This window comes from Silene latifolia, chromosome Y, assembly GCF_048544455.1.
Source record: "Silene latifolia isolate original U9 population chromosome Y, ASM4854445v1, whole genome shotgun sequence".
NCBI lineage: Eukaryota > Viridiplantae > Streptophyta > Magnoliopsida > Caryophyllales > Caryophyllaceae > Silene > Silene latifolia.
Genome location: NC_133538.1, coordinates 348,936,904 through 348,960,542, shown reverse-complemented (window position 1 = coordinate 348,960,542; position 23,639 = coordinate 348,936,904). Strand labels below are relative to the sequence as shown.

General features: G+C 37.2%; 3 protein-coding genes across 3 annotated transcripts; 2 read left to right on the top strand and 1 right to left on the bottom strand.

Moving 5' to 3' along the window:
- Positions 1-4,346: 4,346 nt before the first annotated feature.
- LOC141631607 (uncharacterized) lies at positions 4,347-5,306 on the bottom strand. The gene is made up of 2 exons (XM_074444256.1): positions 4,958-5,306; positions 4,347-4,840 (listed from the first exon to the last, which is right to left on the bottom strand). Exons 1-2 carry the CDS (start codon positions 5,304-5,306, stop codon positions 4,347-4,349), a joined length of 843 nt encoding a protein of 280 aa, XP_074300357.1.
- A 14,232-nt stretch (positions 5,307-19,538) lies between these two features.
- Positions 19,539-22,021, top strand: LOC141631606 (protein FAR1-RELATED SEQUENCE 5-like). The gene is made up of 3 exons (XM_074444255.1): positions 19,539-19,572; positions 19,940-20,487; positions 21,329-22,021. Exons 1-3 carry the CDS (start codon positions 19,539-19,541, stop codon positions 22,019-22,021), a joined length of 1,275 nt encoding a protein of 424 aa, XP_074300356.1.
- Positions 22,022-22,108: 87 nt separating this feature from the next.
- LOC141631605 (uncharacterized) lies at positions 22,109-23,301 on the top strand. The gene is made up of 2 exons (XM_074444253.1): positions 22,109-22,481; positions 22,766-23,301. The coding sequence occupies exons 1-2, from the start codon at positions 22,109-22,111 to the stop codon at positions 23,299-23,301; spliced, it is 909 nt and encodes a 302-aa protein (XP_074300354.1).
- Positions 23,302-23,639: the final 338 nt, after the last annotated feature.

Sequence of the window (23,639 nt, the reverse complement as noted above, 5' to 3'; positions counted from 1 at the left end):
GCTAGTAACATGTTGATCAATGATGTGCAACATGTCACTTTGAAAATCTTTCTTCGTGCCTTGCCGTGCCTCCTCTACAAGAGATCGGATGTGAGTAAGTTGAACTCACATGAGTTAATTCTTCTGATGGCATACCTTAACCCCGAGCGGACTGAGAGAGTGACCTTTAGTGCTCCCGCCATACTGTGTGCCAGTCTAGCTTTGATGGCCTCGTCTGACACTAGGATCCTGAGTTGTGGTGCCATTGCCACACGTTTAGCTGAGAAGCTAACTTCCTTTGAGGCTTCTTCGGCCTACACCCCGTTAGCCACCCCGGTACCTACCTTGGACAGAGCTTACTTCCTCGACCTGAAATGGTTGAGAACCTTGGAGGATGCTAGTTTATCGTGGAGGGTGTGGGAAATAAGTTGGATGAAGATACCAGCTCCTGAGCACCTCCCACCGACAGAGCCTTTACCTATGGAAACTATATCTGCTGATTCTGACGAGGAGGAGGAGGGGGATGCGCGTCCTGCGAGGCAGACGTACTTCATCGACCCGGAGATCTTCTGAGTCATGCCTGAGCCGAGGAAGGGGGAGAATGTGAGGGCTGAGGAGGATCGACCTAGGATTGGGAGAGGGCCACGCCGAGTGCGAGAGAGGATGGCTGAGACTCAGCCACAGCAGCCGGTACCACCACAGTATCCGTTTCCTGGTTACCCTTCTTTCGATACCCCGGAGATGCGTGAGAGCTACCTTGCTGAGAGAGTGTCCTCCACCTTGACGATCCGAAACTTGCATAAGATGGCTTATGTTCAGGGAATTGGGACCTCGGGACCTCATCCGGTTTGGTGGAGGGGAGTCGGGGACAGCAGCGGGGTTTTTCACTCTTATGGGGTGGACATGTCTACTTGAGGAGAGCCTCAGGCGTACCCTTACGGTGGTTTGACCCCTTGGTACATGAGGCCAGATGCTGGAGCCGGTGGTGATGCGGGTCTTGGTACGTCGAGAGCAGGCACTTCGGGTGGTGGTGGAGATGAGGATGTCGTGATAGACGAGCAGTAGCAGCAGGAGTGATACTCTGTTCCTTTCTTTTATGTTTGTAGTTTGATGGATGTTAGTTGATTCGGTCGGTACTTTCTTTTGGAACTTGGTTGTATCGGTGGTCATAAGGCCGTACTTGCTTATTTTGAACTTGTTTTACAGGATTGGTGGACGAGATATCATCCCGACTCGTGGTTATGCGATTATATAGCTTGTTTTTGAAATTTAGAGCATTTTTTACTTGAAGCCACTCGATCGAGTGCCCCTCACTCGATCGAGTAGCTGCAGGTGTGTCTACTCAAGGGGTATTCTGATCTCGAGCAACTCGATCGAGTAGCTAAGATACTCGATCGAGTAGGGTTAGCTCAATCGAGTGCCTTACCCACTCGATTGAGTGACACTGTTACAGGCACTTTTTGAAAATTAAATTGTTTGAATGCTTTTATTTTTGGATGTTTCGATATTTATCATGACTGTTGAAGGTTAGTAACATGTTTTGGTCGCATTATTAGTTATGTTTTGACTCGTGCTTGCGTTATAAATGAAGTTTTGTGAGATATAGGTGCGACGGGACGATAACGTATCGTTACGGGAACTTGACATGCAAGTAATGCTGTTTAAAGTTCATTTTTGTATATGTACATATAGTTGGCTTGTGAGTAGTGGTTATGTGGCGTCAGTGGTCGGGAATGGACATGGATTTTGAGCAATTCACGCAGTTTTAGTAGTAATTGTATCGCCTTTTGTCTGTATGCGCATACCATCTGTCACGGTTTACCGATTGCTATGTTTATAATATCCTCACTTCTTCCATGTGGTTGTATAATATCAAGTTATTGAGAAGCTGCTAGTTGTCATAGGATATGTGCTTGTATGGGTCCATGAGGTAGTATGCAATCTCAATAGTTTACGGTTGTAGGGGTTGTGGTCACGTAATGTCTGTGTGTAAAGTGGCATGTGTATATGAATTAATATTAGGGGTGGTTCATAAGTAATGTCAATAAGATGTGATAAGTGTCGGGTTAAGGGACAGGGAAGTCGTCTGATGGTGAACTTCGGGGACGAAATTCCTTTTTAGAGAGGAAGAGTAATGTCGCAAAAGAAAAAGCCGAATCTATAACAATTTTGCCGTATGCTTGTAATATTTTGTAATATCTCTGTTACATTCCAAGTATGAGTTTATGATTATTTTAATAGTTTTGGTTGAGGAAATTGTATATTTAAGTGAGAATGAGTAATTGTCGAACAAGATGACATGTCGTTATACCTTATTTTCAGTAATCTTTCGTTATGTTATAATGAGAGTATGGTGTCATGAGCAGTAGCGAGGTTGTCAGTAGTGGTTTTGCGTTGTGCGGCTATGAATCATACATTGTTGTGAATCTGTGATAGGACCGTTGTGTTGCATGTTTTTGGTAATTGCGACCAGTGAAAATATAGTATCGAAGTTACGTTGATGTATGTCTGAATAATTCGATGTAGTAGTATTAACGATAGTTGAGTTGGTCGTGTTGATGCATGTTATGTGCGGTAACTCAAGTAGTGGTTCGTTGAGGCTTGGGTGTGTGGTGTGTGTTAGGCAATTGACGATGATGATGTTTGATGGACATACATAGTGGGGATAATATTTCTAAGTAGTTTTGTTGACCTGTGTCGGGTAAACGGTGGTGTCGAACTTAGTTTCTTGTCATGTGGTTGGGGAAGGATGAGTCAAACTTCGGAGACCAAGTTCTTTTTAAGGGGGGAAGACTGTAATACCCGTCCTTTTAGGGACCCGTTGACCAACGTTGACCGACCTTGGGGGCATGCGATAGTCTTTGGGAATTCGTGCAAGGGATGCCTCGTGTAGTGATAGACCTTGGGATGAGTGGCACTCGATCTATTCGGGGCTACTCGATCGAGTAGCTTGGGTACTCGATCGAGTAGGGGACACTCGATCGAGTAGGTTGGTTACTCGATCGAGTAGCGTCTTTACAACGAGGGTTTATAATCGTGTTTTGATAGAATCGCAAATCATTTTCGCCTCCTTCCTTCAGACCTAGATGTCGCCTTACCTCTTTTCCTTCACCTTAATTCCTTCCATGGGAGCCTTTGAGGATGCTTGTGCCTTGGGGATAGGTTGCTTGAGTCGGGTAGCGGTCTTGACGCCGATATACGATGCGTAGGTATGTCATCATCATCATCTTTGTCATTGTTGTTCCTTATAGGATTGTGGTGGTAGTAATAGGCTTTTAAGATGTTTGTATAGCGTTTTGCTTGCTTGGTTGATGTCATGTGATTGAACAAGGAATCGTTGCGATTGGCTAAAGGTAGGTTCCCCTACTCAATTTCTGTTGGTTGTTTAGTGTGTCGGTTGTTGTGCTGATTATAGTGTCAGTGTGGTTGATTGATTATAGTAATCGGTTGGTGTTGGGTTGTTTCGTTTGTTGTTGTTGTGGTGCAGCTGATTGTGAATGATTGTCTATGGTTCTCGAGGTGCGTCCTCGGCTGAGTGGAGTCACTTGCTGGAGTGACTTCACGTCCTAGTTTCGCCCTCCGTGGAACCCGCCACGGGAGAGGATGGGCACATTAATGGGACAGGGTTATCGCTCGATATGATGAGTGAGGCTTAGGTGGGAACGGCTGCGGTCCCCCATTGGCAGGGCTGGTCCAGTGGACAGTCGGTGACGGTGATTGGCTGGAGTGGTAGTGACTTGTGTGTGTGCTTGGTTGTATTTGTAGTATGCTGGTAGTTGATGTTGTGTCTTGCCTCAGTTACTGACCTTGTGTGGTTGTTTCTTGTTTGTTTCTGTTGTGTCTGTCGTGATCCCTTATGGTGAGTAGTCAGTCTTAGCAGGTGATGTCTTGGATGGTAGCCGGAGTCTTGGCGGGATGAGTCTTCACGAGTCATGACAGGAGTAGTTTACATAGTGTTGGTGAGTTGTATCGTTTGTATCAGTAGTTTTTGTTTAATCCACTTGTAAAGTAACTATAAATGTTCTTTTATCAACTTTTTATGATTGCTTTCCTCGGGCAACCGAGATGGTAACGCCTTTATATGCTAAGGAAAGCCTTGTTAAGGCTCCTTGGTATATGGGGGTGTTACAATCCATGTTGGTTTGCAAGAATTCAATTAGGCGTTGTCTGAGGTCGCCCGTGCACCCTGCCTCTATTAACACAGTTCTAGCTGGGTGCAGCTTGTCCAGGTTGATCTGGTCCAACTCCTCGGCTGGAGGCTCAATGTATTCGTCCTGGACATGCTGCTTCTGTGATTGTTATGCTAGAGGGCTGGCTGTGCACTTTAACGCTTTCTTGTAGCAGCCTCTAGCTTCTTCCTGGTCTCCTCATACTGTCTCTACTCCCCATGGCGTGGGGAACTTTATGTAGTGATGGTATGTTGAGGGAACTGCTTTCATTAGGTGCAGCCATGGCCTTTCAAGAATAACGTTGTAGGTAGAGGGTCCATCTATGACCAAGTACCTCACCTGTTTGTTGACTCCTCCCACGTAGGTTGGGATTACTATCTCGCCCAACGAGTTGGCTGTCTCTCCACTGAACCCAACCAGCGGGATGGTCTTCTTTTGTAAATCTTTCTCGCTGAACCCCATATTTTCTACGATTTTAAGCATGATCAAATTGACCGAGCTACTAGTGTCCACCAGGACCTTCCTAACTGTACAGTTGGCCATTGATAGAGTTATGATAAGTGCATCGTGATGTTCATGTCCATAATGCACATCCCCTTCGTCGAAAGCTACAGTAGGTAGGTCATTGTGAGAAATCCTGCAAGAAGTTTCTGGTCTATCTCCCTTAGTCTCAGTGGCACGCCTTTTGGCTGCTGAATATGTCAATCCGCTTAAGTTTGAGCCGCCTGTTATCACGTTTATTATCTTGGTGCATGTAGGTGGAGTTGCAGGCTTTGCAGAGCCTACCTTATCTTGCCGTTTGCCCCTACGTGGTAATAGGTGGCTCAGTTCTCCCTGCTCATACAGGCGTCTGATCTCCCTGCGTAGTGTGTAGCAATCCTCCGTGTTATGCCCAATGTCACAATGGAACTCACATTTTTTCTTGCTGTCCTTTCGCCATGCATGTCCCTCTACTGGTGGCCTGGGCCATCTTACCCTGTCTCCCATCTCTCTTAGTGCTTTCAGGATTCCTCTGACGCCAATTGTGAATCCATATTCTGCCAGTGTGGGGAGTTGCTGATTTTCTTCTCTGTTGTCGACCTTGTTGACTCCCCTTCCATATGGCATGTATCTTTCATCGTTCTTGCTAGTGGGTTGCTTTCTACCTGACTTCTCCATGGCTGGTGTGCCGGATACGCTTGGCGTACTTGGTATGCTGGCTCTGGCTAGGATATCTTCTTATAATCTGATCGCAGTTGCTGCTTTCTCTTGCACCGCCTCAAAGCTATGACAAGGGTGCATAGTTAACTGCTTATACAGGTCAGACTCATGGTGTAGGCCCCTACTGAAGGCTTCCACCGCTGTTGACACATCACATTCCCGTACCGCCACCTTCTCATTGTTGAATCTAGTGTTGTACTCTCCAATGGTCTCACCAGCTCCCTGAACAATTCTGTACAAGTCTCTTGCGTGCTTCTGCAGCTTCCGGTTGCTTGCAAATTGCTGAGTGAATGCGTTTACCAGGTCGGCAAATGTGGATATTGATCTGTTAGGCAAGCTTATGAACCATCAGAGTGCTGGCCCCGACAGTGTGGATTTAAACCCCTTACACATACAAGCTTCATTTACTTGTCCTACAGCCGTCACTGTCATCATTTTCTGCTTGTACTGGCTCATATGGTCAAAGGGATCTGTAGTGCCTTCAAAGAGAGGCATGTTTGGATTTGTGAATCCCTTTGGCATGGCAACAATGGATATGGCGTCCACAAATGGCGAGTCAGCATAACTGTCGGGTGCCGCCTTCTCAAGTGGAGGTGGCAATCTGGGACCCTGCCCAGCATTTCCCTTAGCTCCAGGTACTGCTAATTGGCCAGGCTTCCTGAATCCGGGATTCGTCTGTCTGCTACCTGCTGATTTAGAGTGATGCTTCCAGGCCCGAATTCTTGAAGGTTCTAATGTGGCGTGGTAGCTAATGGGGTTGAGGTCACGAGTGTTCCTTGATGCCAGCTTACCTGCGGGCTACCTGCGGATCCTGCACCAGGTGTCTGGTTAGTTACTCCGAAGTTATCAACTGGAAGGTTACCTGGTTGTACTTCCACGCGGCTGGCTGGCTGCCAGCTGTCTGGTGTGAGGTATCCTAGCCCTTGCGGTGTTATCCTTTCTCCTGTTGACGCTGCTGTTAGATACAGTCTTGTTACCAACTCGGCTGGTATCCGTCGAAGTTGACTCCTGCTGCTTGATGCCCCCTGGGTAAGATCTACTACCGGGGACCGACCTTCATCCCCCGTGCTTGCTGGTGTGCCGGACTGCTGCTTCAAAAAGTGTATCTACGCCCAGAGTTCCCTGTCCCTTCTTCTTGCTTCAGCTTCTGCCTTTCTCTTGTCCTCTCGCATATCTTCCATGACCTTTTGAAGATTCTCCATACCGCTGAGCAGGGTTTTTGTTGGACTGGGTGGTGGGGTGAGGCCTGAACTTGTTGTGCCCTTGTCTAATCTGGGTTGAGCCGCCACAGCAAAAGTTTTAGGAGGCAGAGTGACTTTTGTCACGGATGCGGCTCTTGGAGTGTGTCCGGGGGCCTGAGTTTGTGCCGCTGATGCTGGATTTTGAATTGGATTGGGTGGTATCGACGGTTGACCGCTCCCTGACACGACTGTTGACGTTTGCTTGTCCATTATATGTCTGGGTAATCAACGATTGACGACCATAATGCCCCACGGTGGGCGCCATGACTCAATGAACTATAATTCCGACTTCGGATCATGAATAAAGTCCGTATAATACATTCTCCGTAATCTCTAATTATTTACTTTATTTCGTTTTTCAGTAGTTATGCAGTCGCATACAAAGTGCTTGTAATACTTTTTTTTTTACAGTTGGATAGATATTATAGAGTAATACTTAAGGCGCGTAAGCGGCATAATAGTAGATTATAGTCCGTAAAACGAAAGTTTTTATAACACATTCATCAATTTACAAAATACGTAGTACTCGGTATCATATTAGAAATCACGAAGCCTAATTAAATGAATTTAACTCTAATTATGCATACTGTTACTTTCCAATGTTTACTACGAAGTACGCTTTTGCATCGAGAATATGCCTTGTTTGCGTAGTACTCTGCGGATTCTTCCCTGCGTTAATTAAAATTTAGGTTTTACCAACTCTTATAAACTAAAAACAAGATTTAGTAGGGTCTAAAAATTCCCATTAGTCTATTTATTTAGCATAAGATTATTATTTATGTTCTAGGTGACATCTAAACTTGTTTTTTTGGTTAACACATCTAAACATGTTAAAATGGTAAATACTCCATACTCCATACTCCATACTCCATATGCGCTAGGTAAAAATGGAGATTGTATTCCGAGATGAGATTGATGCCTTATTCTACTCTTACATCTTACGGATTACCCTATTTTTTATAATTTAATTTCAGTTTATTTTAGTTCAGCTTAACTCCATTTAGTTCCGTTCAGATTAAATTAAAGTCATCTTTATTCAGTTCAGTCCATCTCTTCATAAATTAATTATTTGCAGCTTTATCTAATTTAACTCAATTTCAATCAATACAGCTCAATTCAGCTTGGCTCTACTCGGTTTAGTTCAGCTTCTTTCCGCCGAAAAGAATAGTGCCTACCATTATGTAATATTTATTAAAGTTAAAGATTGGTTAAGACATAAGAATTTATATGTAATAGATGTTTAATTGATGCTTGATCACCATATGTAACTTTGTTTTTATCTTATTTTATATTTATATATATATATATATATATATATATATATATATATATATATATATATATATATATATATATATATATAATCGAGTTGAAACATTTGTGGATGCGTCATGTGTCACATACAGTCTTAATGACAAGCATTAATTACAGCTAATCATTTAATACGAACATAATAAATGCTGTATAAATCTCAGCAAAATATTAATTATAGTTTAATAATTTTATTATAAAATTAAATTAAATAATTACGGTAATTTGATTCTAAATTTATTAAAAAAATATTTTGATAAAAATTCTAAAATATAAATAATTACCTTCATTGCGAAAAATGCTTTCAATTGAATATAATTTTCATTATATTTATTTAAATATTTTGATATGTAAAGATGATAAAGTGAATGTCTCACAATATTTTACATTTACGTAAAAAAAAAAATTTGAGAAAGTTATAAAATTTAGACCATTAAATCTATTAAGAAAAATATATTTGGAAGAGTCATTGTATTTATTAAAAATAGAACTTAAAGAAAACTACTAATAGATAAGATTTTATAGTGTGGGAATGAAAGAAAATTATATTGCGAGAAATTGAATACATATGATATTTTGATAGGCTTAAATAGTGTGATAACGAGTATGTGTACGGGTATGTATGTACACAGTGATCACGAATGAATTTGAATAATAAAAAAAGTAATGATTATTAAGTAATATATTATTATAAATTACATGAAAAAGTAGAAAACACGCTAGATTTTTCTTTATTTTCTTCAATTAAATATTTATACGTCAAGTATAAAATATTGATTATGATTAACTAAATTTATTTTTAGTTAAATATTTTATATGTTATATTTTAAATACTTTGAAGTTAAACCTCAAAAAGGAATATTTTAGAAAGTTCAACTTATTTTATTCACAGGTAAACTTTTAAACATCATTATACATAGAAAAAATTGCAAATTTCTTATAGATATATTTGATACATAGATTATGCAAGACACAATCAAAACATTTGAATAAGTTGAGTTTGGACCTCATTTATTTGATACATAAATATCACATCATTTTGAACAAATTACATAAAATTATATTCACATCATTTTGAACAAATTATTAATTGTTTTGGAACATAACGTATCGTGAAATAATATAATTTGAGAACTTAATATTTATTGTTACATTATTTGAATAAATTTTATTTTAATTAATATGATATTTAATCAGTCAGAAATTTATTTATAAAATTAAACCTTGATACTGCATAATTCACTTATTTGTTTTAATTAAAATTTTATGTATTTTATTTTAAAACATTGAAGTTAAACCTAAAAAATTAAATTTGAGAATTTTAATTTATAAGTAAAAATATTAGAGGTCTTATATGAATTATAGTATTTGGGTTTTTTACGTGGTACCCCTATGTTTTTTTTTTCGAATTCTACGTGGTACCCTTAGGTTTTTCAAAACATCGGTGGTACCAATAAACTTAGTAAAATATTTTTAAAATACCCAAACTACTAAAAATCAAGAGTTTAAACATTTTAATTTTGTAAAGAAAATATGTTTACGATTGAAAAAACAATATTTATGTGAATAACATGACAAATTATTGGCAAAAAATCAATCAAAAATGCGTAAAAGAAACATTTAAAAGAGGTGAATTAAAGAATTTTGGGTATTGTAAAATATTTTCATTACCACTGATATTTTTGAAAAGCGAGGGAAGCCATGTAGAATTTGAAGAAATACAAGGTAGCATGTAGAAAAACCTATTACTTTTTCTTCAATTATAATAATAAAATTTTAAAACAGGCCGCGCAAAGCGCGGGATACTACCTAGTAATATATATACTCACATTTTACCAAAAAAAAAAATATATATATTAAAGTTAAAGATGAACTTGCTGTAATCTGCCGCTCCATATCATACAATTTCATTTTTTTTCACAAGCCGTATCAAATCATTCGCATTTTAATTTTTGCTTCTTACCCAAGTACATTGCATTAGGACATAATTTAATGTTTAAATCTTATATATGAACTACGAAATACAAAATTAAAATTCAACTACCGCGTAGCAAAATTCTAGAACTTACTAGATGGCCCGTGCATTGGACGGGCATGAAATCTAGTATATATATAGAGGAGGGATCATTTGAGTCCTCCCATTTCCTCTGAGTCCATAAATCCCCATCCAAGCCAATGGATGAAAGAAATAGAGGACTAGGATTAGATCTAAAAGGGTGAGCGGAAGGCTAGGATTGGAGCAAAAATTATGGACTAGAATTACCCTTTAAAAACAAAAAATCTCACCCTTTTCTCTCATTCTCACAACCTCCCTCCCTCTCTCTAATACACTTCTCTCTCTTTCTCTCATTTCTTTCCCTTTTTCTCTCTTCCTCTCATCCCCCACAACCCACCTAAATAAAGAACGGACCACCACTTCATCTCTCACCACCGCCACCACCACACCACCGCCACCACCATGCTGCTGCCACAATCACGCTGCCACCACGCTGCCACCACCACCCATTTCAACACCGCCACCACAACACCACACTACCAGGTGATAGCAAACACCACGCACCCACCACCACAACGCTGGCCTCCCTCCTCTTTTTAGATCTAAGTTTTTTTTTTTTAAAACACAACTCCCTCCCTTTTTGTAGATCTTGCATTTTTAAGGTTTTTATTTTAATGTTTTAGCTTCTTTTTCTTTTACCAAATGTTAAATCTACTAAAAAATACAAATAATTTCGAAAAATCAATCATATAATTGTAACCTTTGTGAAATTTCGATGAGGATGCTTATGGTGGTGATGGTGAGTCCAGGACGAGAGGAGACGGCGGGTGGGTCAGCGGGTGTGGGTTTTATTTTTTTTCAAATCTAAAACCTAGATCTGGTTTTTGGTGGTGGATGGTTGTGGTGGTTGGCGATATTGATGTTGTGGTGGAAAGTTAAACCCATAAAATACCAAAGTTACACTCGTAAAGGACCAAAGTTACACTCGTAAAAGACCAAAGTTACACTCATAAAGGAACAAAGTTACACTCGTAAAGGACTAAAGTTACACTAAATTATATAAAATTGGCTAAAATTACATAATTCAATTTTTTATATACAAAATGACCCAAAAAGACCAAAGTTACACTAGTAAAAAAATCAAAGTTACAATCATATAGCATCAAATTTACACTTGTAATTTTTTTTTTTTTTTTTTTTTAGGGAAAATGTAAGTTTTCTCATTAATATCATAATCTCCATACAAGCAATTTTAAAGCAAAGTCCTCAGACTTTTTATCCTTACTTACTCCTAATTACATTCAGCCAATCTATTATATTTACATTCATGCAATTAATCTTACAATTCTTCAGTCTAGTTTTAACATCATACTTAACCTGATCAACTAACTTCTCGGGTCTTAGCATAATCTGCTCAATTCTACACTAATTTCGACACATCCAGATATGATACATCAATGAGGCTAGGATGATGCCAAGGACTTTCTTCTGGGTGAGTGTTCTGAGGCGCAATCTTGTTCACCAAGAAATGCAGTTCTTTAGTGGGAGCTGAAAAGAGCACCAATCAGAGATCAAACTGCGATATCTAGCACTGTAAGTACATAAGAAAAATAGGTGTTTGTGATCCTCTGGCAGAAGTCCACACAAGTAGCACCTATTCTGCTGCGTAATGCTCATGTTCATCAATCTGTCTTGCGTGAGAAGCCTCTGCTGCGCAATAATCCAGAAAATGAATCTATGTTTTGGCAAGATCTATCTGTTAAGTTGCCAAGGATACCAAGCCACATTATCAGTATAAGGGAGCAGCCAATTATACCCAAGACTGATGGAAAATGTGACATTCTGAGACCAAATGCAATCCTTCATTATATTTTTAATTTGACAGATTTTGCACCATGCCCAGCTAGAGTTTGACGGAGGTTCAGAATCTTTCCAAACTGCACCTTTGATATAGATGGCATGGACCCATTTCAACCATAAGTGATCCTCCTTCTTCTCAATCCACCATACATATTTAGGTTATGGCACCACAATTCCATAATTGAAGATCCTTAATGCCTAATCCCCCTTTTTTCTCAGCTCTGCAAATCCTATCCCAAGCCACTAGAGCAGGTCTGCTGCCAGCTTCTCTACCATGCCAGAGATAGTCCCTACATATTGCTTCAATACGCTTGATCACCGTTTTGGGGAGGATAAAAATACGAGCCCAATAACTATGGAGAGTGCTAAGTACTGATTGAATGAGCACCACCCTCCCAACATAAGAAAGTTGTTTGGAACCCAAGCCCCTTATCCTATCAACCACTTTGTCCACTAAACAGTTGCAGTTCATTATTGAAAGTCTCTTGGGAGAAACACTTACTCCAAGATATCTAAATGGAACATTTCCCCTGCACATACCAGTAGCTCTCTCAACTTCCTTCACCAACCCTTCATCCACACCATTATAATAGAAATTTGATTTACCTCTATTCAACTGAAGGCCTGAAGCATTGGAGAAAAAGTTAAAAGCATTCACCATTAATTCAATTGAGGCTCTATCACCTTTACAGAACATGATCAAGTCATCTGCAAAACACAAGTGAGAAATCCCAATCCGTTTGTAGAGGGGATGGAACATGAACTTTTCATGTTTCTGGACAGTCATTAGAATTCTACTAAGGTATTCAAGGCAAAGGGTAAAAAGGAAACGGGAGAGGGGGTCTCCCTGTCTAAGGCCCCTTTGCCCCCTTAAAGAACCCAAACACCTCTCCATTTAAAGCAATTGAGTAAGATGGGGTGCTTACACATTGCATAATTAGTATCACCATCTTTTCAGGGAAACCCATAGCTTTCAGCATCTCTTCCACAAAAGACCATTCAATGGAATCATATGCTTTTTGCATATCCAACTTCATCAACATTCTGGGGGAGCATGTTTTCCTTTTATATAACCTGATCAGGTCTTGGCAAATTAAAATATTCCCAACTTTAAAAAATATTAAAATTGTATAAATTCAATTTTTTATATACAAAATCGACTTTGAAAATCAAAGTTACACTTTTACAACTCAAAGTTATACTTATAAATATCTAAAAGTCATAAGTCAAATCACTTAAAATTAACAGTTACACTCATCAAACATCAAAGTTACACTTTTGAAGTATGTGGTATATATATATATATATATATATATATATATATATATATATATATATATATATATATAGATTTAGGATCCTAGGTGAGAACGAACACTCGGTGAGAACGACCTTGTTACTAAACATTTACCAAAAAAAAAAAAAAAAATTAACCACGCAAACACTATGTAATACACTGATTGTCTCTCATCAATACTCCACATGACATCCACCATTAATCCAACATTTGGCAGTTCCCACCGGCATCAACTCCGTCACCGCCGTCGGCCGCCACCACACAAAGACCCGCACTGCGCCGACGCCACACACGACCAACTATTCTCCGTTCGTTCTCCCCTTCGCCCCACGCTGAATTCGAAAGGGCTCCTGTGAATTTAACACAAACCACAGTCCAACTCTTAAATTCGACCGACGGTGGTCCCTCAATTACCACTGTCGACGCTCGATGACGTGATGCTTCCCTCAACTACCATGAATCTGATTTCGCTTTGAATAAAAACAAACTCATTCACCTTGAAAAATCACCACACACCACCGGTGAATAAACCATGGACATTCACACGAGTGGCAGACGAGTCGTCGACGACAACTAATCTACACTAGTTTTTGATGTATGTACACTAATCTTTGATGTATCTAGCCACTATTTCAATGTATCTTAACATAGATACACTCAATTAGTTATTAGGTACATCAAAATTGGTGTGAGATACATCAATATATAAACTAGATACACTAATTTCGATTAGCTGACAGTGCTGGATCTGATTATGGTTGGACGGAGAAAGCAAATGTGACAATGGCAGATCCTTAATTAATTGATGAATTCGACAACGAAGATTGAATCGGAATGCACCACCATCTATGTTTGTTTCGCCCACTGTATGAGCTGGATCGAGGTTGTGTGAAATATTGGAGGAAAAAGGATGGGATGTGGGGTGGGCTTCTCAGGTGGTCAACAGAGTTAGAAAAAGCATCGCCTAATTAGTAAATTGAAGTAATTTTTTGATTAAAATAGTTTTAACCGATTAATTAGGAAATTGAAGTATGTTGAGAAAATAACAAAGAAATTAATTTGGGTGAGTAATGTAGTGCGTAACAATAAGTTATGGTAAGCAAATTGAGAAGGGAAATTTACAGAGGAGAGTGAAAGTGGAAGGATGAGAGTGGGGTCAATATGTTGGTTTAGCCGTTTAGTGTAAGTTGGGCTTGTGCAGTTGCGTGGATATATTTGTTTCCGTCTAATTTTGTTTAATCTTTTATCGTTCTCGCCGTTCTCACCGAGTGACCGTTCTCACCGGATCCTACCTCTCTCTCTCTCTCTCTCTCTCTCTCTCTATATATATATATATATATATATATATATATATATATATATATATATATATATAATTAGGTTCAACTAAGTCCACCTTCCTTAGATGAGTCCCTAAGTCCTATTTTACACCCTTGGATCATAGAAAATTAATGGCTAAGATTAAAAAAAAAAGAAAAAAAAAACTAACATATATAAGGCACCCAAACCCTACTCACTCAGTCACTCTCACAAATCCTAACACAAACAGACACATCTCCCTCTCTCTCTCTCTCTTCCCACTTCTCTCTCAAACTCTCCCAACTACCACCACTTTCTCTGCCGTCAACCACCACCGCCTCCCTCTGCCTCTCTCTTTCTGTGCCTCCCTCAGCCAACACCCCGTCACCACCACCGCCTCCCTCTGCCTCCCCTATCTCCTCGTGCCTCCCTCAGCCATCCACCCGACACCACAACTCTGACAACCCACCAACACCACCCCGTCACCCACAACCACCACAAAAACAAAGGGCTCACTCCCACCACCGCCGCCTCTCCCTCTTCTTCCCCTACCACCTCACTTGCTGCCGCCGTCCCTCTAGTCCACCATCAACAACAACGCCTCCACCACGACCGCCTCTTCTCCTCCCTCCTTCTTCTGCCACGGCTGCCTCTCCTATCATTTCTCTCTCTTTTTTTCTTAGATCTACAAAAAAAAGTACAATTTTTTTTAAAAAAAGGAGCTTGTGGTCGGTGTGTGGTGGGGAGACGTTGGCAGTTGCGTGGTGGCGTTGTGCGTCGGTGATGGTGTGCGGCTGGTGTGTGGGTGCGTGATTGTAGATGATGATGGTGCATGGGGATTGTGTGCGTGGTGGTGGTGGTGGTGGTGGTGGTGGTGGTGGTTGTTGTTGTTGTTGTTGTTGTTGCATGTTTAGGGTGGTGGTTAGTGGGGGGAGGCGAGATTGGGTCTTTTTTTTTCAGATCTATTGTTTTTCCCAGATTTAACTTTTTCCGCTTATTGTTGGTGGAGGCGAAAGGCGAGTGTGGTGGTGCTTTGTTGGTTGTTTGTGGCGTGTGGGACAAAATTCAAAATAATGCAAAAAATGGACCAGTAGACTTTATAAAAATATAAAATGACTTGCTAAACATTAAAATTTCACTCGTATACTATTAGAGTTACACTCGTATATCATTAAAGTTACCTTCATAAATTGGTGAAATTACATAAATTCCAATTTTTATATTGGAAATGGCCTAAAAAAAATTAAAGTTTCACTTGTTTAACATTAACGTTTCATTTATAAATCAATGAAATTAAATAAATATTAGTCACAATTACATTATTACATAAATTCAAATTTTTATATTAGAAATGGCCTAAAAAAATTAAAGTTATATTTTTAAGCATTAAAATTTCAAATTTTTATATTAGAAATGACCTAAAAAAAAATTAAAGTTACATTTTTAAGCATTAAAGTTTCATTCGTGAAACATTAAAGTTTCACTCAAAAATTAGTTTTATTAAATAAATATTTGTCACAATTACATTATTTCATAAATTTAAATTTTTATATTAGAAATGGCATAAAAAAAATTAAAGTTACACTTTTAAACATTAAAATTTTACTTGTAAAACATTAAAGTTTCGCTTAAAAACTCAAATTTACATATTTAAAAAATCATTGTATAACATAAATTTAAATTTTTATTTACAAAATGACTTTAAAAATTTAAAGTTAGAATCATAAAGAATTAAATTTACATTCACACATTAAAGTTTCACCTATAAAACATTAAAGTTTCAATCGAAAAATTGTTTAGAAGTTTTAAATCTCAACCATCAATCTTAGAAGATCTAATGGTTTAGATTAGGACTTAGGGACTCATATATATATATATATAGAGTGAAGTTCAAATGAGTCCCTAAGTCCTAATCTAAGCCATTGATCTTCTAAGATTGATGGTTGAGATTTGAACCTTCTAAGCAATTTCTAAATTGAAACTCTAATGTTTTAAAAGTGAATCTTTAATCTGTAAATGTAATTTTAATTCTTTACAAACGTAACTTTAATTTTTGGAAGTCATTTTATATATAAAAATTTAAATTTTTGTACTTTTGAATATAACTTTAATGTTTTACAACTGAAACTTTAATATAAAAAAATGTAACTTTAATTTTTTAGGCAATTTTTAATATAAAAAATTGATTTTATGAAATAATGTAATTAAGACAAATATTTTTTTTAATTTAATTAATTTTTGTCTGAAATCTTAATAGTATACGAGTGAAACTTTAATGCTTTAAAGTGAAACTTCAATTTTTTTGGGGCTTTTTTTAATATAAAAATTTAAATTTATGTAATAATGTAATTGTGACTATTATTTATTTAATTTCATTGATTTATGAATGAAACTTTAATGTTTTACAAGTGAAACTTTAAGGCTAAAAATTGAAACTTTAATTTTTTTGTAAGGAAAACTTTAATTTTTTTAGGTCTTTTCTAATATATAAAAATTTGAAATAATATAATTGTGATTAATATTTTTCTAATTTATGAATGTAACTTTAATGTTTTACGACTGAAACTTTAATGGTAAATATAGCAACTTTAAACTTTTTAAGGCCATTTCTAATATAAAAATTTAAATTTATGTAATAAAGTAATTTTAACGGTTTATGTAACTTTAGTCCTATTTTATGAAACTTTATTCTCTTACGAGAGTAACTTTAACCCTTATCGGTGAAACTTTATATAAATATGGTGATTTTTTATATATTAATTTAATTGTTTAGTATTTTACGGGTTTAATTTAAGTCCATGTCTCTGTAACTTTAATAGGGAGAGAAGCGGCAAAGGCACCACGCACCACCACAACAACCCCACACCATCGCCAACAACCACGACCAACAACCACCGCCATAATAAAGGAAAAATCAGAAAAAAAAAAAAAAAGAAAGAAAGGCCACAGCCACGGCCACGACATCCCCACCACCATCCCCATCCCCGTAAATGACCCACCACCAACCATTTCAGATCTGAAAAAAAAAAAAAAAAAAAAAAAGAGAGAGAAGGGAGAGAGGCGGCAGCCAAACCGCCACCAACACCTCCACAACCCACCAAAGCACGTCGACAACGGCCACCGTAAACTGAAAAAGAAAAAAAAACGGAGAAGGGAGAGGCGGCTGCCACAACCGCACCAACAACCCCACATGACCCACCAACCACAACACCACGGCCGTAATCGAAAAAAAAAAAAAAGAACCGAGAAGCAAAAGAGACGGCTGCCACAACCGCCACCAACACCCCAATATGACCCACCACACACCACAAACACATCTCCTTTTATCAGATCTGGAGAAAACCAAAAAAGAAAAAAAAAAACAAAGTGAAAGGAGGACGGCGGCGATGGGATGGATAGGCTGTGTTGTGGTGGACGGATGGTGTTCTCGGGTTGGTTAGATGAGATGGAGAGAGAAGGGAGGAAGAGAGGGAAAGGGAGGAAGAGAGAGGTTGCAGGAATGAAATATTAGGGTTTTTGTGTTTTATATAGGGCTTTTATTTTCAGATTCAATCTTAGCCCTTGATTTTGTTCTAATCTAACGGCTTAAATTAGGACTTATGGACTCATCTAAGGATGGTGGACTCATTTGATCCTCATTCTATATATATATATATATATATATATAGAGAGAGAGAGAGAGAGGTAGGATCCGGTGAGTCCATCTAAATATTTGAGTCCATAAAACAATATCACGCACTATACAAAATAATATCACGAATTTTTTTTTTTCGAAAATTTTTTTTTCAAAATTTTTTTTTAAATTTTTTTTTTTTCAAATTTTTTTTTCGAAAAATTTTTTTTCGAAATTTTTTCTTTTTCGAAAATTCTTTTTTTTTCGGGAATTTTTTTTTCGAAATTTTTTTTTTCGTGTTAGCTGTGATATTGTTTAGTATAACGTGTGATATTGTTTAGCATAACTTGTGATATTGTATTACAAAACAATATCATGAAATTTTTTTTTTCGGAAATTTTTTTTCGTGAAAGCTGTGATATTGTTTAGTATAATGTGTGATATTGTTTAGCATAACGTGTGATATTGTATTACAAAACAATATGACGATTTTTTTTTTCAATTTTTTTTTTTTCAAAAAGTTTTTTTTTTTCGAGCTGTGATATTGTTTAGTATAACGTGTGATACTGTAAGCTGTGATATTATTTAATATAACGTGTGATATTATATCATGGACTCAGGAACTCAAAAAGATAGGGTGAACTCATCTGATCCTAATTATATATATATATATATATATATATATATATATATATATATTTAGATAAAGGAATGGGAACATGTGAGGATACACTATCTTTTTGAGGATTGAGGATTTCGTTACAATATCACAAGTTGTTCAATACAATATCACAGGTTATTCGAAACAATATCACACAAAAAAACATCTGTGCAAAAAAAGAAATTATAAATTTTTTTTTTTTAAATTTTTTTTTTTGGCAAAGGTCTGATTTTTGCGTAATATTGTATTGAAGAACATGTGATATTGTATTCACAAATCCTCAATCCTCAAATATTTAGGAGTTCTCACCGGATCCCGACTATATATATATATATATATATATATATATATATATATATATATATATATATATATATATATATATAGAGAGAGAGAGAGAGAGAGAGAGAGAGAGAGAGAGACAGAGAGAGAGAGAGAGAGAGAGAGAGATAGGTTCAGATGAGTCCTTAGTTTTGGTTGAGTCCATAAGTCCTATTTTCAACCCTAGGATTAAGTTGGATGGATGGTGGAGATTAAGTGGACAAAAGTAGGCATTAATTTTTTTTAAAAAAAAGGGTGTGAGGGCTTAATTTTCCAACGCTGTCCACGTTTTTCAAGCACTGTTTAATGCTCTAACTAAATAATAATTAGAGAATGTATCATGTTGTTTGAAGCTTTCATTACCTTCAAACATTCATCTTCCTTTCTATCTTTTTTTTTTTTTTTTTTTTTTTTCAGTTTATTCTTTGATCTTCTTCTTTGTTACAATTTTAAAAAAATAACAGGTTCTTGAGCTTCGTATTTGTGACGGATTTTGCATGCAAGTTTGAAAGAGAGAATATAGTGTCTTTTTTTTAATCTATACCGTCGAGTAGTTTGCATGTTCTTCAGCTTCTTTTGATTTTTGATTTCATGGATGAAATGCAGATTGTACAAGTGAACAATGGTAAGTTTACTGGTATTCAACAATGTTATTTTTTTTTGTTAAAGCATAATTGGAAGATGAGAAGTCAGACGTATTTTTGTGTAAAGTTATATGAAACGGTATTTATATGATAAGTCAGAGGCATGATTTTTTTTCTAGTGAAGTTATTTGTTTCCAGGAAGATTTTTGTATTCTGTTTAACTTATGGTGAAAAGGAATTTGTAAGGTCAGTTGAAAAGGCAATTTTTTTGTGTATAAATTTGTTGAAGTTACATACTTTACGTGGCACAGTTTTGTTTTACGCCGGTAGAGTTACAATATTATTGATGAGTTTTTTATGGGTTTTGTTATTGGTGAAATAATAAATGGATTTTTTGTATTTTTACAGTGGAAGAATGTTGTGAGGATGTTGAAGATGTAGGGGAAGAGGAATTCTCTAAAGTATTGCAAGGTGTAGGGGAGGATGAATTTTGTAGGATAGTGGAAAGCCAATTTACGCCATATGTAGGACAACAATTCGATTCTATAGAAGAAGCTGTTCAATTCTATAAGATGTACGCGCTGGCCTGTGGATTTGATGTGCGTAAATACACAACGAAGAAGTGGCGTGACGGAACTATTAGATCGAAACTCCTAGTATGTAACCGAGAGGGGTTCACGTATTCAAAGAAGGTGGGCAAATCCAAAGATGTTGTAGTTGGTGGAAGCACACAGGAGGTGGACGAGAGTGGAGATAAACAAAGAAGGAAAACTAAAGTGAGGAGGGTTGGATGCAAAGCTAGGGTTAGATTGTTGTTGATGAACGGCCTTCTAGTAGTTGATCGATTTCATGCGGGACACAGTCACGAGATTGTGGATGTTAAAGATAGGAAGTTTCAGAAACTGTCAAGGCGGTTACACAAATATCACAAGGGACTCATTGTCTGTAACTCAAGGGTTAGTACTGTTAGTTCATAATATGAATTTTTTTTTGGGCAGTTGTATTAGTTAATTAATTTGTTTGTTAAAGTTACATATTTGTAGTATTAAATTACAATAGTCATAGTTAAAGTTTCAGGTTAGCTGTTATGAAAAAAAGAACTGAAGTTACAGTACTACTGATGTAAAATTTTAGTTATGATTGATAAAGTTACAAATTTGATATATTGTAATTGTTAAAATTATTGTTTTGCTGTAATGTTAAAACGTGTAGTAAAGTTACACTAATTGTGTAGTAAAATGACAGTTGTTACGGGTTAAGTTACACTTTGATTGCTAAGTCTAAAAACTAGCTAAAGTTACAATAATTGTAGAGTAAAATTAGAATAGTCATAGTTATAGTTACATGTTAGGTTTTTTTGAAAAAGTTAAGTGAAGTTACAGTACTAGTGATGTAATATCACAATTGTCATTGTTGAAGTTATATTTTTGTTGTAATGTTGAAAAATGTAATAAAGTTACAGTTCTTCAGAAGTAAAATGACAACAGTCAGGGGTTAAGTTACATGTTAAATGTTATGTGAAGAAATTAACAAAAGTTACAGTATTTCTGAAGTAAAAGTACAGTTGTCATTGCTAAAGTTATAATTAAGCTCAAATGTGAGAAAAATGACATAAAATTACATATGAATGACATTGAAGAATGTTAAGCATGACAAAGAAATTACACTAAAAATTTTGCATTGTTTTTGAGCACTTGAATCTAGTAGTTTTATTAGAGTTACACTACTTATCATTACAGTTATACTATTGAGCGTTTAAGTTCTGATGAATTGAACCGACATTGAGATTAACTGCAGCTGAAGATAGGTGCAACAAAGACATACAAAATGTGCAAGGAACATGTTAATGGGTTTCAGAATATAGGAGCGAGTGTAACCGACTTCAAGAATTTTCACAGAGACGTAAAGTGCTACATTAATGACAGGGATGGTCAATTGTTCATAGACCGTTTTAAGAACATGAAAGAAACGCGTGATGATTTATTTTTCGATTATGAGGTAGATGTTGATGGGAGCCTGATCAGGGCAATATGGGAGGATGGAGTTGGTAGAAGAAACTACTCGGTATATGGTGATGCTGTGTCTTTCGACCCGACATACTCAACAAACAAGTACGACATGGTTTTTACACCTTTCACAGGTGTTGATAATCATAAAAGATCGGTAACATTTGCTGGTGCATTGATTTTTAGGGAGAAGGATGAGTATTTTGATTGGGTTTTCATCCGGTTTTTGGTTGCGATGGGTGGTAAGGAACCAGCGTATATTATAACAGACCAAGACCCAGGAATTATATCATATGTTAAGCACATATTCAAGACTGCTAGGCACCGTTTTTGCATGTGGCACATCATGAACAAGGTACCTGTGAAATACGGGGGCAACGCGAAAGATTTTACAGATTTCACGAAGAAGTTGAATGCCATAGTGTGGGACGAAGACATTGAACCAGATGAGTTTGACATGCGTTGGTGTGAGATAATGAAGTAAAATGGAGTTGGTCCCGAACGTGACTGGTTTGAGGAAGTGTACAAGAAAAGAAGGCAGTGGGAGATGGCCCATTGTAGGGACTTAAATATGGGGAGTGTTATGAGGACAACGCAGAGATCCGAGAGCGAAAACAGTTTCTTTAAGAAATTTGAGAATAATTCGGGAACGTTAGTCGAGTTCTGGTCGCAGTATGAGAGTGCTATAGACCAACAAAGACACACACAAAAAAAGCTTGACAATGAGAACATGCAGACATCACCGAAATTAGCAACTCGGTTGCCAATAGAGAGCCACGGGGCAAGAGTGTATACACATGTGGTATTCGATGTGTTCCAAGAGGAGGTAATTAGATCAACAACCGGACTTAGTGCTCGGGGATTCAACGAGAGAAATGGTGTCGAGGTGACAAACCTGAAAGATGGAATGACGGGAAGAGTCTACGACATTCAGTACAAACCAGGTATTAATAAATATATTTGTCTCCTTAAAATTTTACTATCATAGTTTGGAACTTTTGTTCAAATAATTTGTAACTTAAGTGATAAATAATGTAATTAAAAGAGGATAACTTATTGGATTGTTGAAATATTGTGTTTACTGAAGTTTTACTGGATGACGACACCATATTGAATTAATTTTATTTTTTCTTTGTGCGTCAACAAGGAACACATGAGGCGACATGCACGTGTAGAATGTTCGAACGTTCTGGAATACTTTGTAGACACATAATTTCGGTTTACTCAGGTAACGGTGTGAACAAAATACCGGATGCTTACGTGGCTAGAAGATGGACAAAGGATGCAGTCGGCTACGCGTCTGATGTAAAGGATATTATTGATGGGAAAGAAATTGAAATGACAAAGTTGTGGTCAGAAGTGTATGAAACAGTTGGATTATTGAGAGATAGGGATAAGACTGATGTAGAGAGGTTGGGCATTTTAATTCGGGAGTTTAGAGAAGAGTTAAGACCATCATTCGACGAGTTGACGAAGGAAGAAGAAATAGACCAGTTACTTGGATGTAAGCCCATCGAGAAAATTACAATACTTCCTCCTAAACAGGCAAAAAACAAGGGGAGTGGAAAAAGAATGTTGTCGACGAAGAGTAAAGTTGCTGCAAAAAATGCTAAACCAAAGAGGATGTGCAACAACTGTAAGCAAATGGCACACTATGACAAGAGAAATTGCCCCAACCCGTTTGCAGAGCGTCCACTGATTTCAGTTCAATCTTCTTCAGAGGAGAGTGAGAATGAGGCAGAAGAAGAAGAGGACTGGGAGTAGCAATTTGAATTACTTTTCATACTTTTTGGAAAAACTGTTATAGTGAGCAGTTTATTTTGCAGATGTAGTTACAAAATGTAGGACTGAAGTTATATGTCGTGTGAAATGAAGTTACAGTTCGTAATTTAATTATTTTAGTTTCCCAATTCTTGGTTTTAAGTATGGTTGCGCACTTGAGATTCCGTAGTTTATATTATAATCATAGATAACAAAGTTGTCGAAAAAATTTCCAAATTGGTTGACCATTGGAGTTACACAATGTATGACTGAAATTATATGTTATGCAACATAAAGTTACAGTAACAGATTTTTTTATTTTCGTTTCTGCAAAAATAGTT